Below are 18,365 nucleotides of genomic sequence, written 5' to 3'. Positions count from 1 at the left end.
CAAGAAGCTGCAGGAGAGTCTCATGTCTGAGATTTTCATCCTCAGGAGGATCGATCATCCCAACATCATCCGTTTGCTTGATATGATCGAGGTTGGTTGGTTTGGCTGGTTCGGTCGGGGTCCTTTCTAAAGTTCGATCCTTTTATGCTTTTCTTGCTCTTGTGTTGATTGACCCTTTGTCTTTGATGTAAAGTCTCCTGGGAGGATACATTTGGTGTTGGATTTGCAAAGGAGGTGACTTGTCTGTGTATATACAGAGTTCATTGGGAGTGTTCTGACTCTACTGCTAAGCATTTTCATGTTGCAGTTAGGTAGACTCTAGGGGCTCTGTCTCTCTTTTTTTGTTTTGTTTTTGTTGTTTTGTTTTTGTTGTTTGACAATGTTCTTAATGACTTTGCTTGTAACAGCTGCTGGATTACAAGTTCTTCGTGACAATAACATTATCCACCGCGATTTAAAGCCTCAGGTGTGTTTTGATTTTCGTTCATTTCAGTGATCTTCTGTGCAGAATGTGTTTGTGTGTTCTTGTTATTTAATTAGTGTGTTATATGACCTCAGTGCTGTGGAAGGCTGATCTGGTTAGTTTCCAGTAAAAAACATGTTCTCTTCTTAATCAGTGGATTATGTTTCCTTGTCCTAGACTCCTAGTGGAGAGATAGATATTCCACCTTTGTTTGAAATTATAGTTGCTAAGTTCTCTCTCTTTCGTGTTTTGAAACGAATCTCTCTTCTATCCACAGATGGAACGATGCAGATCTGAAGATTGCTGATTTGGATTTGCAAAGGTATTGTCAATCAGCTTAAACCCTGTATCTAGATCAAAGAGTGTGTGTAATATGTGTCAATTAGAGCAAGGTTTTCGAATGGGCTCAAGCCTGCTTTTCAATGTATTTTGTTCGAGTTCTAGCCTAGGTAATAATTATTCATTCTTTTCTTAGGGATGAATGTATATTCTTCTAGTTTGAATCTGACATCACACTTTTCATAATGCAGATCGCTGCAGCCTAGAGGCCTTGCAGAAACATTATGCGGTTCACCATTGTACATGGCACCAGAAATTATGCAACTTCAGAGAGTATGATGCGAAGGTGAGACCTTTTCTTACTAATGTGACCTAGACATTTTTTTGTTCTTAGCATAGTATCTTAAAATCTATCCTAAAACACAGGCAGATCTCTGGAGTGTTGGTGCTATCTTATTTCAACTTGTGACAGGCAGAACCCTTTTACAGGAAACAGCCAAATTCAGGTTTCTTGCATTCTCTTTCTTTTACTTAAATGTTTGTCTTCTGGTGCCTAAAAACCCAACGTATTCTTAATCTTATGTTCACAGTTGCTCCAAAACATTTTGAGATCAACTGGATTACAATTTCCAGCGGACTGTAGAGATTTAAGTTTGGACTGTATAGATCTGTCTGTGTCAGAAGTTACTGGCGCCGTGATCCAGGTCTGCATCAGACTACTATCATTTTGCATTTCTATAGTAGAAAAGTTGGAATGATGATTCTTCTCCTACCTCACATGTCTTATAGTAAGAGTAAAGAGCTTATGGTCCTACTCTCTTTGTCTCCTGCAGTGGAACGTTTGACATTTGAAGAGTTCTTCAATCATCCGTTTCTTTCGGACAGGCAGTCTTCATATGATTTCTCAAGGTAGATGAGATAGTTTTCGTGGCTACAGCCTTTTTTTTTATCTCTTTATATGCAAATATTTGTACCTGATGAAATTCATCTCTCCTGCAGTAGTAGATTGGGTTCAAGGAGAATGGACGGTTTCCTTTTCTTCTGGAAGTAGTCCTTCGAGAAACATGGAAGAAAGTTCTCAAGAAGACTGTCTTCCATTCCTTATAGATGATGATTTCAGTGGACCTGAGGGGAGCTTCTGAAGGACCTCCTCGAGTCGCTTCACTTGATTTGAGAGAGGACCTCCTCGATGAGGTCGTCCTCTGGCATTTAACTATTTACACTGATGCTAAGTTGAGAGAAAGGAGATGGAATCTAGTCCTTTGAACTGTACAGAACCTACTTCCAGAGTTAGTAGAATCACCCAGGGAGTGGAAAACAATAGATTTAGAAATGAAACACACATAGATTCTGATAGGAGAAACCATGGTGAACCTCCTAAAGGAAGAGGTACTTCTATTTGCTACGCCTTATAAATAGCAAAGCTTTCTTGTTTTGGTTTCTCACATATGTCAGTTTCTGAGTAGATGATTCTCAAGACTCGATGGAATCAAGACTTCGTTCTCGTATCTGGACCACCAGTGGATCTGCCATCATCTTCATCGAGTTCTTCAAAGGCTTATAAATTTCCCATTCAAGTCTCAGTCTCCTCCTGTAGAGTTATTTAACAGAAGCATAAGTTCAACGGCTCCTATGCCAATTTGGGCTACTGGCAACAACGTTGGCCGGTTTGGAAGCCTGGACAGTCAGAGCACTTCTCATGGATCTCTGGATCTTGGGAGATGCTTTTGAACAGCCATCAACTAACAGCTTGACAAGAATCACTTCTCTTAAAAAATGTGCAGCAACAATTGCAGAACTAGTTCATGAAAGGGTAACCAAACTTTATATATTGATTGTCACTTGCTTTATTATTACCACTACACAATCATGAGTTTCTGAGCAATTTCTTTCTAATACTTTTTTTTTTGTATAGATCAAATCTGACAAATACCTAGAAAGCTTTCTCGATCCAGCTGGCGATTCTGGCAATTTGGAAACAGGCACTGCACATATGCCTACTCAGGCAATCTCTGGGTTTGGAAGGAAGCCCAGGCCAAGACATTAACAAACTAAGAGGAGAAGCAGGCAGGGCCTAAAAAACGAGCATATCACTGATCTCAGCCATGATGGATCGGAGGAAATATCCTCTCAGATTCAGAGGCAGTTTATCCCGGGAGATTGAGCTTGCTGAAGAACTTTCAAGAATATCGAACCTGGTATTGTTTTTTCTCTTTGTAAAAAAAGAAAAGAAAACACTTCTGCTCTGTTTTTGTAGTGTTCAAGATCTTAAAAAGTTCTTCATCTACTTGGTTGTAGAAATGCAATGATGCCTGATGCAATGGAGACTATCTTGTGAAGCAGCCCTCGATCTTTGGCAAACTTGGTGGAGTAAGTTCTCTTTTACCTTTTATGCTTGATAAACAATTCAAATCTGAAGTATATAACATTCGTTTACTATATGATCCTTCTCATATATAAAACAAAGAGTTTTTAATTCCCACTAGTGGCTGTGGCCTTTTATGCAGGTTAAGGAGGTTATGGGAGAGATAGAGAAGGCTGGAAACCAATATTCAAAGCGATGCGTTTGCTGGTATTCCTTCTAGTGAAGCACCAATGCTGATTCTGAATCCACCATTGTCGCTCACAAACTCAGACAGGTACCGTCTCAGAACATATATTGATATCCTCAGCAGAAGATTGAAGCATCTGCAGTCGCATAGAAGAAGCTCAGGCTCTCAGATGCAGGGAATCATCATCTGCCATGATGAACAAGCAACATAGATCAGTTTCACACTCGGTTTGGGCTTCTTTTTTCTTCTGTTTTTTTTTTTTTTTCGTTTTTTTAAAAGGAGAAAAAAATGTATGTGTATGTACATCAAATCAAAATCATGTATTCTTATCTCTTTTGGGGATCTGGAGGGACTTTGGTGGATATGATGTGTGGAGTTGTGATGGATGTTGTAACATATTCGTTGTTCTATCTTTGTCTTTGATCCTAATAATCCTTTGCTTATGTATAAGTAGATTTATGTATAACGATGAATTTTATACAGTTTTATCTATCCAACTTTCATGATACGTTGAAACTTTAATAAAGTGCAGCAAAAGATACTACTCCAATGTAGAGGTCACACTTTCACATTATGCCAAGTGAATCATTCAAAGTAGCTTATTCTTACTTTTTATTATCTCGTACTTATTGTTCTTACATTCTTTATTTCTCATAAGTACACAACCATGTAAGAGCAAGGACAAAACCATAATTAACTAAGGGTTCCATTTCCACAAGTGCAAGGGACTTGAAGCGAAATAAATAGACGATGTAAGAACTTGGGAACTGATGAACCGGAGAAGTTTGGAAGTGATGGCAATGTTGGAGATGGTTTTTTGGTGTGACGGTAATGGTGGAGGAGGAGATGGAGATGATAGCGAAGAAGACCACGAGAGAAGGAGTTATGGGAGAGACTGAAGCTCGAGAAGCCACGCTTCCATGTGATATGTTAAATTTGCTAAGACCTTTGGCAGCCACAAGTTGCTACTCCTTAGGTACTTGGATTTGCATGTAGGTATATTCTTTTCTTTCTTTCTGGAATCAATAGTTTTTTAGAGAGGTGTTTTTGAGTTTCGGTTTTGTTGAGAAATGATTCCTTGAGTAAAACCTGCAAATGAAAGGAGTGAAGACAGTGAGAAGAAGAAGAAACCTGAAGCACAAGAAACAAGCAAGAAAAAGAGAAAGAGAAACAGAAACGTGAGAAGGAAGAAGAAGAATAGTCAAGGTCAAAGTTAACAAGGAAACTAGTTATGTAACTAGTAGTTACGTTAAGGTTTAGTTGGTAAGTAATATAAACTAGTTCACTCTTGCTAAGAGAGTTGGTAAGAGTTGTTTAAATAAGTTAAGCTATGAAGTGTGAGAATGGTCTAAAATTAGAGGTATGTGCTAGGTGTGAGTGAGCAAGAAGGAATGATTAAGAGTCAGTAAAGTCTTCTATAAAGACAGTGTGTGATCGTTTGTAAGAAAGTATGTAAGAATGAATGAAAAATCAGTTTGGTAAAACAAAGTCTTACATAAACAAAACAGAGAAAGAGACAAAACTAAAGAACAAAACTGAAAACAAGACTGAATCACAACATGGTATCAGAGCTCACTTGATCGTGGAGCCTGTTCAAGAAAATTACAAGAAGAAGCGAAGTATAAAGAAGAAGAAAGGAATGGCGATTAACCTCATATCATCTCAAGTGGCTGTGTTCGATGGTCAGACTACGAGTTCTGGGCGGCAAGGATGCGCACAACTCTGATGAACAAAGAACTATGGGAGGTGGTGAAAGGTGGAGTTCCAGATCCTCCAACAAAGACTACAGAAAATTTGAGACACCAGAGGAGACCATGCAAGACGATGGCAAACCTGAAGCACTAAAAGCCAAAGATACATCAGCTCTACAAATCATTCAGCATGCTGTAGCAGATGTAATCTTTGACAAGATTCTCTCAGCAACAACAGCTAAACAAGCCTGGGATCTCTTGGAGCATTCATACCAGGAAATGAAAAGTGAGATGGTAAGACTGCAGTCCCTTAAGAAGAGATTTTGAAAATCTGAAGATGAAAGAAGGAGAGAAGGTGAAAGCTTACTCTGACAGGATTCAAGCTGTAGCTATTCAAATGAGAGCTCTAGGAGAAGGAAGATCCAACTTTGATATGGTGGTGAAGATGCTAGCCTCGATGCCAAAGAGCTATGCACCTCTATCTTCATTGATGGAAGAAACTAAAGATATCAGAACAGTCACATATGCTGAACTGATTGGATCTTTAGAAGCACATGAGAAAAAGTTCTTTCCTGAAGAAGAAGAAGAAGAAGAAGAAGATTCAGAAGGAGCATTCCATGCTCGGTTCAGAAATATGAAGATGGAAGACAAAGAGAGAGCAAACTCAAGTCAGACAAATTACAGAGAGAAGAGGTGGTGTGGTTACTGTAAAAAGGATAATCACAATGAAGATGTATGCTTCTTCAAGCATGGAAGGAAACCAGTTTGATGCCAACAGAAATAGAGACATGAGAACTTGTTTCAGTTGTGGCAAAACTGGTCATTTGTCAAGAGACTGCAGGAGCAAGAGACTTGAACAAGCTCAAGCAAATCAAGAAGAAGATGGTGATGAAGAAGAAGAGGAGTACCAGATGTTCTCAGCAAGGCAAGAAGACAAAGAACGACTTGAAGAAAACATGTGGCTCATTGATAGTGGTTGCACAAATCATATGACCTCTAACGAGAATCTGTTCACCAGAATCAACTCAAGGGTCAATGTTCCAATCCGTGTTGGTGATGGAACTGTGTTGATAACTAAAGGAAAAGGAGATATTGAGGTAGAGACAAAGAAAGGCAGGCGAATCATCAGAAATGTCTTCCTAGTCCCCAACATAGCCAAGAATCTACTAAGTGTTTCTCAGATGGTTGAAAACGGCTATGGTGTTACCTTCAAGGATAAAAGGTGTGTCATCCATGACAAATCAAGAAGAAAGATAGCTGATATTGGAATGGTTAAGAAAAGCTTCTATCTTCACTTGGAGATAAGCAAACGACCAATCACAACTACTGAATCAAAGGCAAGTGAGGACGTATGTATCGAAGGAGCTGGGTACGCTGAAGTATCAAAACTGAAATCATGGAAGATTGAAGCAGCCGTCAATGATGAAAAGCAGAGAAAGACAGAGTCTAACAAAGAGAAGAGTGAGATGAAGGAGATCAAAGAAGTGATTCAAGGAACGAGAATGAAGAAATTGGTGATCAAAGAGAACACCAACCAAAGAAAAGAAATCATATTTGAGAAAAAGGGAGCAAAAACAGATTGGCAGATCAGCTGATCAACACTCAAAGAAAGAGAAAGGAAGGAATGAAGAAAAGTCTCATGGAAAAGAAAAGATTGATCAAGAGCCAAGGCACAAAGGATTTAACTTTGGAAGTTTCAAGAAAGTGGACAAGTATGAGAAGAACTGCCCACCAATGCAAAATATTCAACTACCAAGTGGGGAAGGAACAAGTGAGTTACGTGTATGTGGCAAGTCAACCACCAATGAGAAAGAAGGGAATGTCATTGCAAGGTCAACAAAGGTTCTTACATCAGAGGCAAAAGTTGCAGGGAGCAATGTGATATCAATTCAAGAGGGAGCTGAGAAAATCAAAGTTGGAAAAGAAACCAAATCTGTCAAGATTCAAAGTGCAAGTAAAACAGAGAATTTGAACATGCCAAGGAGCTATGCAAGTGTGTTGATGAGTCCTCCTCCAACAAACAACAGAACAAGCAAAGAAGCTACTAAGGTAACTAATCTTAAAATTCTGAGTTGGAACCAAGGCAACAACTCAAGGAATCAAGAGGGAGTGTTGAGAAATGATTCCTTGAGTAAAACCTGCAAATGAAAGGAGTGAAGACAGTGAGAAGAAGAAGAAACCTGAAGCACAAGAAACAAGCAAGAAAAAGAGAAAGAAGAAACAAGAAACGTGAAGGAAGGAAGAAGAAGAATAGTCAAGGTCAAAGTTAACAAGGAAACTAGTTATGTAACTAGTAGTTACGTTAAGGTTTAGTTGGTAAGTAATATAACTAGTTCACTCTTGCTAAGAGAGTTGGTAAGAGTTGTTAAAATAGTTAAGCTATGAAGTGTGAGAATGGTCTAAATATTAGAGGTATGTGCTAGGTGTGAGTGAGCAAGAAGGAATGATTAAGAGTCAGTAAAGTCTTCTATAAAGACAGTGTGTGATCGTTTGTAAGAAAGTATGTAAGAATGAATGAAAAATCAGTTTGGTAAAACAAAGTCTTACATAAACAAAAACAGAGAAAGAGACAAAACTAAAGAACAAAACTGAAAACAAGACTGAATCACAACAGGTTTCTTGGAGTTTAGAGCTCAGCTGGGCTGCTTGGGTTTGCTATAAGATCATAGTCTATGCTTCGTAACAGAATGTTGGCTGATCCATCTTTCCTCTTCAAAATAGGCACTAAGGTTAGTGAGCTTTATTCAACATTAGGGTATATGCAACACCGCACTTGCATTGTCTCATGTAACCATTTGGTATTTGCCAATTTTCAGAGTCATTGACTCTTGTTGTGCCACTGTTGCAGAAGTTCAAAAGAGAGGGAAAGACTTCTGGGCAGAGTTTGAGTTGTATGTTGCTGATCTCTTTGTTGGAGTTGTGGTTAACGTTGTTCTTGTCGGTATGTTGGCGCCTTTTGTCCATTTCAGTCAACCATCAGCATCAAGTGGCTTCTTAGGACGCATGCTCAATGCTTATAACGTCACAGTCTCTGTCTCAATCGCTCCATAAAAGTTTCCAGCTGATCAAATATTTGTTTAGGGTATAATGTATGGTGCGGTTGGATTTAATGTGGCATTCTAGGCCAAGGCATTGCTAATCTGATCATGACTGCTAAAAGGTAACCCATCTCTTTCCACTTGAGAGGATCACTTAGTTTTTTGGATGTGGCTTACGTTTCTTTTGTGTGGCCATTCTCAGAAGCATAAACAAATCAGAAGAAACATTCCAGTACCACCACTCATCAAGAGTGCAGCTCTCTGGGGTATAAACATACTTCTTCTTAGCTTTTCTTACCCTCACTTTATTTACTCATTCATTTCCATAACAATGGTATCTTGATGGCAGGTGTGTTCCTTAGTGTTTCTTCGAATACACGTTATCAGATCATCAATGGTCTAGAGAGAGTGGTTGAATCATCTCCTTCCGCCAAGAAAGTGCCTCCTGCGGCTTTGGCCTTTACCGTTGGTGTAAGGTTTGCTAATAAAATCTACGGTGGTATGCAGTTTGTGGATTGGGCAAGACTGAGCGGTTGTCAGTGATATGAAGGCACTCGCTTCTTTATGTATGTCTAGCTTTTATGAAAAGCTATATACTGTTGTAGGCCACTCGGATTGAGTTTGAGATGTGGTTTACTACACCGTTTCTGCTGTTATTTCCAATGTTACAGAACTCGCTAGGGGCTACGTGAGCGGAGAGAGTAATGGATAATATGATTAGAAACACATCTTACTGTATAGCAATGATCAAAGTATTAAAAGTGTCTACAACACAAACAGAGCAGAAAACTTTAACAAAATAATAAGGGTGCATGAACTCTTGTAAGTTTGATGGGTCTTCCTAGCTTAAGCATTTTTTACGGCCTCTTATCTTGTTTCATTTAATTTGTTTCATACAAATCTTAAATTTATTTTAAATACAATGATTAATTAAAATATTTTTTTGGTCAAATAAATCCAAAGACCACAACTAATAGGTACCATCGGCAAATGAACCGTTATGTATACAAATTTCTTTTACATATATATATATATTTTATATTGTGTTCATTTATATAACTAAATTGGAGTAAGCACATAAATCAAAACAATCAATGTTTTTATTTGAAATATTTTATTGATAAATAAATAATAACAATAAACTCTATTAATTTTATATAATATATGATTAAATTTAAGTGATATTGAAATAAATATATAGTATATTTTAATATGTATATTTATTAACTAAGTCATCCCACTCATATGATTTTATTAAAATTTGTTATGTTAAAAAAATTCAACATCCATTATTCATAAATTTTTGGTGTGAGAATTTTAGAAGTTTTAGGTAATATTTTTAAAAACTTAATGCAAATTTTGAAATTAAAATATAAGGTCTCAATACTCTTTTAATGCAAATTTCTAAATTAAAATATTTATGTATTTTATATGGTATATAGTTTAATTAAAATGAGATTTATATTCATATAATTTTATAATAATGTGTATCTTGTTATAACAAAAAAAATGTAAACCACTGTTCACAAAAAAAAATTAATGTGGGATTTTTAACAAATTTTGGTAATTTATAGTCATTTAAAGAAATGCAAAATATAAGATATAAGAAAAAAATCTTTTTCTAAGATATAAATTTAGAAAAAAACTAAATTTTTATTATATAGTTAATATAATTGTATAATTTTTTAATAATATAAAATTGAACAAAAATTATGGAAGATAAAAATTTGTTATCAAAACTTTATTGTTTCATATTATTAATAATCATATACATGTTTATTATATTAGACAATTCCATAACTTTTATTTAAATAAAAAATAAATAACTTTTATAATACTAATAAATTTAAGGATTAGTTTAATAAATATTATAACATATGTTTACATGAATCCATCTATTTTTAGGGGTTCTAAAAACAATTTTAGAGATGAAATATGGATATCTCAAATGTTTGTAATGTTTTTCAATTAATAAGGGATATAATTTTTTTTTGGTAAGAATGTAAAAATATTATTAGCATATTTTGAGATTTTTGACAAAAGAATAGGGAGAAAAAAAAAAACAGAAAACAGAAGTATAAATCTAAACACAAACTCAAACTAGACAATTGGGGAGAGACACTACAGACTGGAGCGCTATCCGGAAGCTTGACCAAAAAAGCACAAACTGCTTGCTGCAAAGAGAGGAACGGCAGTTAAATTAACCGAAACAAGAATCCGGTAATTTTTGGCCTCCTCTGATGGTCCATTGTTTAAGATTCGACTCCACCAAAACCAGTTTGCGGAAGGCATCCTAAGCACCCACACACCAATAGACAATACCAGTAGAGGCCAAACACACCCTCATAGACCAAAGCGAGCATTATTCGGAAAGAATGGCCTTTGAGGCTAGCCACACGCTAAAAATATAATTTTGGTGACACTTTAGTTTATGTAATTATCTAGTCACCGTGTTCCAAAAAAAAAATCATCTAGTCACCAAAGAATCTCCCAAACTAATCCTTCCTTACATGTGGATTGTTTCTAATTTTTATATTAATTGATGGATAGACTAATTGCTTAAACTAAATCATTAAATCATATAATTAAAATATATTACTATCAACTATGATTTGTTTCCTTCTTTCAAAATTAATTACAAAAAATTACAATAAGATTTTGGAATTATAACCAAATGAAATCATTTTAATTTTCTCAAAAGCAAAAAAGAAAGAAAAAAAAAGAAACAGTATTTACCGCAATAGAACATTTTCAGAAACAAAGAAGATCCAAGATTCACTTTCGACGTGGCAAGCAAAGAAAAATCCACGTAGGAAATTCGGTCAAACCAGTCAAAGGCCACAACTTGTCTCCCGCCTTTCTTTATAAGAAAGCACACAACAAACAACACAAAAAAAAGATTTATCTCTGAAAGCTCCATCTGACCTTTTTCTCTCAAACCCTTCGAAAGAAAAAAAAAGAAGAAGACAGAGCCTAAAAAGATGACGAAGATCAACGCTCTCTGCCGTTGTCTCCTCCCGTGCATCACACCTCCGACGAATCCAACCACCGCGTCATCATCCACCACCACCACCGGAGTCACCAAGAAACGTCTCAGCACTTCTCTCAGAGACGACATCATCGACGTTCAAGACTCAGCCTCTTCCTCCGAGGCCACGTCCTTCTCCTCCTCCTCCGCCGTCGACTCAGGTTCCCTCTCTCCCGTCGCGCCGCAGAGACCGTCGAGGACGATGGTGATCGGCACGCTTTTCGGGAGGAGAAAGGGACACGTGTGGTTCTGCGTCCAGCACGACCGTCTCTCCGTCAAACCCCTCCTCCTCCTCGAGCTTTCAATCACCACGAACCAGCTCGTCCACGAGATGGACTCGGGTCTCGTCCGAGTCGCTCTCGAGTGCCCCACACGACAGGAACTCAAGTCTTGCTCGCTGAAATCCGTGCCGGTGTGGACGATGTTCTGCAACGGGAGGAAGTCGGGTTTTGCTGTGAGGAGGAGCGCAAGTGAAGAGACGAGGGTGATGCTGAAGAGGTTGGAGTCCACTACGGTTGGTGCGGGGGTGTTGCCGTGTGGATCCGGGTCGGATCTTGATGAGGTGATGTATATGAGAGCGAGTTATGAGCATGTTGTGGGTAGCTCTGACTCGGAGTCTTTCCATCTCATTAACCCTGATGCTAACTCTGCTCAAGAACTCAGCATCTTCTTGCTAAGGACGTCTTCCTAATGGCCACCTTTTGGGGGTATTTTTAATTTATGAATGCTTTTCATCACGTTTTGTTATTATCTTGTTCAGAGATTACCAAACATAGGGTTTTAGGATCTAGACTCTTAGAGAGGTTTCATGTTTTGAGTTCTCAGTGAGAAAGTTTTTGTACGTTGTTTTTATGTACTACTCTCATTATACAATCATGTGTTGAGAATCTTGGCATTGTCACATGAGTGTGTTGCTCTGATACCATGTTAGATTCAGGTTAATTATGGGCTTCCAACTTAAAACCAATTGGCAATTAGTGGATTGGCCCCAACCCTTTATATAGTAGTAGAATAATTCTTATATTTCCGATGTGGGATGTTTCTCATCAATACCCTTCTTCACGCTCAGACATCTAGGTCTGAAGCGTGGACGCTCAGACATCTAGGTCTGAAGCGTGGACAATATGGGAATAACATCCACAGAGGGCCCAACATCAGTGTAGTAGTAATTGTAGTAAATTAGGTCAAAGGATCTTATTGCTCTGATACCATGTTATATTTGAGTTAATTATGGGCTTCCAACTTAAAACCAATTGGCAATTAGTGGATTGGCCCCAACCCTTTATATAGTAGTAGAATAATTCTTATATTTCCGATGTGGGATGTTTCTCATCAATATCAAGAAACAAGAGAACCATTGTCAAACAAGAACAATACAAAATTGTAATGTCAAAAAAAAAATCAGTGTAAATGATGATGCATTTGAATGGTAACAAAAATGCTGTTGTTACTTTCTCCTAAGTTATAAAGCAAACTAAAAATCTTCCAAGGGGAAGGAGGACATACCAAGTTGCCAACACCAGGAACTACTTTGTAGTATTCAGGCAGTAATCCTCGGTACAGTCCTCTGATGCCTTCTGACTTGAATACATGTTCGAATGTCCCCAAGAGTCCTGTCTTGTACACTCTCGCTCTTTCCACCAGCTCCTTCTACTTGCATTCTTCTTCTCACAAGATCCAGTGGGAACGTTATGTGCACTCAAAAAATTAGACAAGTGGTGGATATAGTAAAGTTGCAAGTATCTGTTTCTAGGAAGAAAGCTTGAAACTATAAAGAGAGAATGGCTTGGGATCTTGTAGCTAGAGAAGAAGGTCAGATCGAATAACAAACCTGTTGAAGAAGCAACTCCAGCTAGACTTCCACAACCAAGACTGATAATCAATGTTGAATCATCTGGCTCTGAAGAAACAGAGTAAAGAAAACAGTAAGATGTATTCATGACAGGAAACTCCTAATCAAAGATGACATTTCTTACCTATGAGACAGCCAAAATGATTTCAGGGACTCATCTGTAGCTTCTAGAAACAGAAGACACAATTCAGAAGGAAAAAAAAAAGAGAGACAAGAATGCAAACTCACTTTATTGTATGTTTTAATATGCATTAGAAGTTCAGCGCAGAGTAGGGAAGCCTGTGAGCTACAGTAACAAGACCCCCTTCCTCACTGATATATATATATATATATATATACGGGAAGCTTGACTTGGCTTGCCCAACACTGCAGCTTGTGACTGCATGCCTTGCAGCAAGAAAGAGACACAACACACGGCTTTTGACAAACAAAAGTAGAGACTATGTCAAGACAAAACACAATATACAGAACTGAATCCGTATCTTGGGATTGCGAATTTGGAATCGAAGGTCACATGAATTGGATTAGGTTGGAGATTGGAGAAGTCCACATGGGAGAAGAGGGAAAAATGAATAAGAACGAAGACTTCGGAGAAGGAGGAGGGTATTTTGGTAAAACATCAATACATGGTTTGGTTTCTCAATGTTTTTAACAAATTCTCCACAAATTGTAGAAATTTCAGACATTTATCAGTATATATAAATAATCTAGTTTTTTGTATTAAAAAATTAGTTAAATTGTATTACAATAAACTAATAAATATTTTTGAGATATTGTTTTGGTAAAATATCTGCCAAATTTTTTTATTTTTTTTACTTTCTTTCATTTTTTGGTTTCACTGCAAGTATATTTTATGTGTTTCAAACTTCCAATGATCGATCATTTAGAACAAAGACGAAGAAGAAGAATAGTACATATATATGGCTCAAGCCGTGTCATATGGTTAGCACATATAAATGGCTAAAGCCAATGGTCAATGGTTTGTTCTACTTCTAGCGGTTAATGTTGGGTTACTAATAGTACTTATGCTTAATTTCTAGTCTAAGGTAACTAAAACTTTTTAATCAACATCCTCTTTAATTCATCCACGATTCAATGTTTTTACATATGAAGATAGCATATATAGTAACCGGTTAGTATGTTCCATTAGGGTTCTTACTGGGTCATTAAATGATTAATAATGCGACAAATATGCTTGTATCGACTATAGTGATAACGTTGTACAAAAACATGATGAGGTAAAGCATTAAAGTTTGAATAGGAGTATGTTCCATGGTAATGCGTTCTGATGCCACACTTCCAAACCGTTTTTCATACAGAGATTAAATGTTCAGAAAATATATCTTAAATCAAGCAACAATCATTGTCTTTGTTTTCGTCAAACTAATATAAGATTTCCTAATATAATTGGATGAAGTCTACAATATGTGATGACCAATGTGAAACCTCGAAGAAGAAGTGATAAACGTTACTATTCTTGTAACAAAAATTATTTATTCAGGCAACGGCAACGGACACGGACGAGTCGACAACGACTTGGTTTGGCTGCACGCTTTTGTAAGGACATCTCTTCGCCACAAAAACAAAGACACATATATTAGCAGCAGTTACACCGGCTAGGAACCAGTAGAACCGGTCCAACCGGCTACTGTTCAGGTCCTTCCCGAACCAACTCTTGGCCGAGAAATCATCAGCTATAGTATCAACCACTGTGATCAGTAGATTGTTAAGAAAGCTAGCTGCTCCTAACACGCTTAGGTAAATCGCTATACCTAAGCTTCTCATGGAATCAGGGACTTGGTCGTAGAAGTACTCTTGAAGTCCAACGAGCGTGAACGCGTCCGCAACGCCAATGACTATGAACTGAGGAGCTAGCCATATCACACTCATTGGTTCGTTCTTTTCACTACGGTCCAATCGTTGTTTCTCAACAAGAGCTGCAATGATCATTGTTGCAACGGAGAAAAGCATACCGGTCCCGATTCTCTGGAGAATGTTGATGCCTCTTTGATTATGTGTGATGCGTCTCAGCGAGGGAACGATGAGTTTATCATAGATGGTGAGTGAAATGATCAGTGAGAGAGCAGTGAGGGAGAATATGGAAGCTGGAGGGACTGTGAAGCTGTTGTTACTGGTTATGTGTCTGTCCATTATGGTTGCTTGTTTGATGAAGAAAGTATTAGTTTGTGTAGCACAAATGCCAAAGACTAATGTGGAGAGCCATATGGGAATCACGTTGATGATCAGCTTTGCTTCCTCCACTTTTGTCAACGTTACAAGTTTCCATGGACTCTGTTTCTGGAGATCTAGAGGAGTGTTGTCTTCAATTATTGCTGCCTTGTCAAGAAACCTGCAAGCAAAAAATAACTACGCTGTTATAATAGATGTGAAAAAGACAGTGCAGAAAGAGATAATCACGATAAGTAAAAAGCACACAGATTTAACGTGGTTTGTACCAAATTTTGATTACTTTAAGATTCAAAAAATGTGGAAGCAATGTACTCGAATGGTTAAGGTTTAAAGTTTCTACATCCAGGTCTGGGATTCGAATCCCAGACTATGCAGAAAACAATTATGCAGATAACAGAATAAAGATTTACAAGAGGTTTTAATCTTTCGCATATGAATATCTAAAACCATATCGCGGATCGAATCCAATAAAAATGACTAAACAAAATATAGCGGCCCATATAGGAAGGACCCTATGCTACCAGGTCAGACCGGACTCAAAACATCTCAACACACACTAGAATCAGCTTAGAATGCACAAAGAATCAGAAATCAACAAACATAGACAGTTTTGAGTTTGTTTCTACTCACTTAAGATGCTTTGTGTGTGAGAGAAGCCGGCCAGTTGTAAACTCTGCCTTGGAAACGTCATGAAGCAGAGAAGGATCTGAAGGATAAGGAAGGTTTCTCTTGGCAATGGCGGCAACAAGTACCTGTAACATAGGAGTCAAAGGGCTACCAGAAGGTGTCCTATAACGATAAAGTGGTTTTCCAATGAGGAAGATGAGAAGTGAAATAGCCATGAGTGTAGTGAGTATGATGCCGGCGACACCCCAACCAACCCGGTCTTCGATATAGACAAGGAAAGTCACAGCCGTTAGGATACCAGCACATAGACAAACGTTCCACCAGTTAAAATAAGACATCCTCATCTTTCTTTCTTCAACATGATCATCGTCGAACTGGTCAGCACCAAAGCTCTCAAGGCATGGCTTATGACCTCCAGTTCCTATGGAGATCAAGTATATGGCAATGAAGAAGGCTATTTCATGTGCTTTCCTAGGTTCAACGCACACTTCTTCGAGACATGGTTTCAAGCCTGGTATAAACCAGGACATTGTTAAAAGGACCAAACCCTGTTGAAACAAGATAAATTAATTAACGTTTGTTTTTTGGAATCTTTTGAGTTAAAATTAGGTTAAGAGCATATATTACCGTAAGGTAAATGGTGGATGCAACCAAGATAGTGGTGTAACGGCCAAGATAAGCATCTGCTACAAAGCCTCCAAAAAGAGGCATCAAAGTAGTGACACCTGACCAGTAGTTCACATTTTTCACAGCCGTCTTGAGATCTTGGTGGATAATTGTTGTTAAATAGACCACTAAGTTTGTAGCTAAACCAAAGTAACTCAATCTCTCGGTGAACTCGATTGCTGCGTAGAGAATATGGAACAAAAGAAACAAAGATTTACAATTTTGAGTTACTACTATAGCATACTTTTCCAGTGTGTACAATTATGTGGTATATATAACGTTTATGTATAAAAAAACTAATTGAAAGTTTTGTTACCGATGATGAAGAGTGCAGCTTTCCAAGCACCAGTTCGAGCCCGAAGAGGAACACGTCCTCTGCTGTCGAGGGAAGAATCAAGAACCCATTTATGTTGATCATCGTACGAATCTTGAAGTTCTTCTCCAATATTATTAGGCTTCATCTGTTCAAAGTTAACAACACAATAAAGAGTTGATTCCTGAGGAGGAGTGTGTGTGTGTGTGTGTGTGTGTGAGAGAGAGAGAGAGAGATAGAACTGTGAAGTGATTTCTCTAAGTAGAAGCAAACTTGGTCCTCTATATATAAGCTTAATTAAGCTCCCTGTGTTGACTAACCATCCTCGACAGTGTATTATAGATTCTCTGCCCACATTGTCTTATTTTCAGCCACAAATAGTTTTCCATTTGCTATTTTGTTTTACATGTACGTGGAGGATTATGCGTTTCAGGCAAGGTCGTATTCACAGAGATGAACTTGCAAAAACTCACAAGTGTATAAGAGAATAATAAGAGAAATGTAAGACACAAGAAAGCTCTCAATTGGATTTGCTTGTCCAACAACTTGGTCTATGAAAACTTATGTTTAACTTCGTCTTTTTCATCAAATACAAATAGAAAGGGAAACTCCCAAGTTTAGAATCTAATCTTTGGACAAAAACTTATTCTCCTTTTTAACATTTCTTATTGATACGACCCCAAAATATCAAAAGATCTTGATATTCTTTATCTTGTCGTCACATTCATATCTTCAGCCTATACTACCATCTTCTTTAAACGCTAGACTCTATCCTACCCCGCTACCATCTTCTTTAAACGCTAGCCTCTATCTCTCTATCTCTCCCCCCCCCCCCCCCCCAACTACGATCAAGATGCTTTTACTTTAATTAAAAACAATCAAATGCTTAGCCCAATAAGTTGAATGCTTCCTTATCCACTTCTCCTAAGAAGTTGTATTATTATACCTTAGTACTCAGTTCCCACACTGTATGATATTCAAACCTAACATCCAACGATCACAAAAAATTAAACGGCAACACATCACAGTTCAAAGCCAAATTTCTTACATGATCATTTTACTTCACTACACTCGTGAAAAGAAAAAGCATATCAGCTAAGCATTAGTCATATAAAAAAAATAAAACAAAAAGCTTTAAGCTTTGAATCCTATGATATAAAGTTATAGACATCAATTACAGTATATATTTCAAGACAATCGTCCACTACATATAGTGATTTGAATGGCTTTTCTAGAAAAGATAATTCTACGGTCCTGAGATCAAAGAAAATTTAGCCTCTTATCAGGCATGGGGAAGTTGTCGCCGTACAATAGATTTGCAATAGCTAATCAAAATCCACACATATTTTCCAAATCTTATTCATTTTATACGCTCCAATAGCATTCAAATATTTATTACAAAGAGTCAACTCCTATCTTGTATTGAATGGGATTTTGTGGCTATATCAGAGGAAAGTGGATAGACCTCTCCCCAAAGTGCTGTAAGCACTATTGACTAAATCATCTACAATAATCAATACTAGAGATGGACATGGAGTCGATATCGATGGTTCCAACGAAATGAATTAGTTTACAATTCTTTTTTTTAAATAAAATAAAATAGTAGTTATTACCAAAGTTTAAAATTTTCGTTTATAAATAATAATAATAAGATTTGCCTCATTTT

At 37.4% G+C, this 18,365-nt stretch overlaps 2 protein-coding genes and 2 pseudogenes across 2 annotated transcripts; 2 read left to right on the top strand and 2 right to left on the bottom strand.

Annotated features, from left to right (window-relative positions):
- The first annotated feature begins 4 nt into the window (after positions 1-4).
- Positions 5-8,578, top strand: LOC130494716 (serine/threonine-protein kinase ATG1c-like; annotated as a pseudogene).
- Positions 8,579-10,741: 2,163 nt separating this feature from the next.
- LOC108846412 (protein MIZU-KUSSEI 1-like) lies at positions 10,742-11,742 on the top strand. The gene has a single exon (XM_018619644.2). The coding sequence runs from the start codon at positions 11,005-11,007 to the stop codon at positions 11,740-11,742; it is 738 nt and encodes a 245-aa protein (XP_018475146.1). The 5' UTR covers positions 10,742-11,004.
- On the bottom strand, positions 11,703-14,070 carry LOC108846557 (uncharacterized; annotated as a pseudogene).
- Positions 14,071-14,221: 151 nt separating this feature from the next.
- Positions 14,222-16,959, bottom strand: LOC130501389 (protein NRT1/ PTR FAMILY 5.6-like). The gene is made up of 4 exons (XM_056996294.1): positions 16,703-16,959; positions 16,348-16,565; positions 15,724-16,268; positions 14,222-15,253 (listed from the first exon to the last, which is right to left on the bottom strand). The coding sequence occupies exons 1-4, from the start codon at positions 16,845-16,847 to the stop codon at positions 14,401-14,403; spliced, it is 1,761 nt and encodes a 586-aa protein (XP_056852274.1). The 5' UTR covers positions 16,848-16,959; the 3' UTR covers positions 14,222-14,400.
- Between the last annotated feature and the right edge of the window lie 1,406 nt (positions 16,960-18,365).

This window comes from Raphanus sativus, unplaced genomic scaffold (genome assembly GCF_000801105.2).
Source record: "Raphanus sativus cultivar WK10039 unplaced genomic scaffold, ASM80110v3 Scaffold0181, whole genome shotgun sequence".
Lineage (NCBI taxonomy): Eukaryota > Viridiplantae > Streptophyta > Magnoliopsida > Brassicales > Brassicaceae > Raphanus > Raphanus sativus.
Note: the sequence above shows the minus strand (reverse complement) of the source record. Positions and strands in the feature narration are given on the sequence as shown.

Coding starts and splice junctions, on each gene's coding strand:
- LOC130501389 (XM_056996294.1), bottom strand. CDS start 16,847: ATGAAGCCTAATAATATTGGAGAAGAACTTCAAGATTCGTACGATGAT. Junction 16,566..16,702: donor AGCTGCACTCTTCATCATCG/GTAACAAAACTT, acceptor TTCTCTACGCAG/CAATCGAGTTCACCGAGAGA. Junction 15,254..15,723: donor TCACACACAAAGCATCTTAA/GTGAGTAGAAAC, acceptor TTTTGCTTGCAG/GTTTCTTGACAAGGCAGCAA.
- LOC108846412 (XM_018619644.2), top strand. CDS start 11,005: ATGACGAAGATCAACGCTCTCTGCCGTTGTCTCCTCCCGTGCATCACA.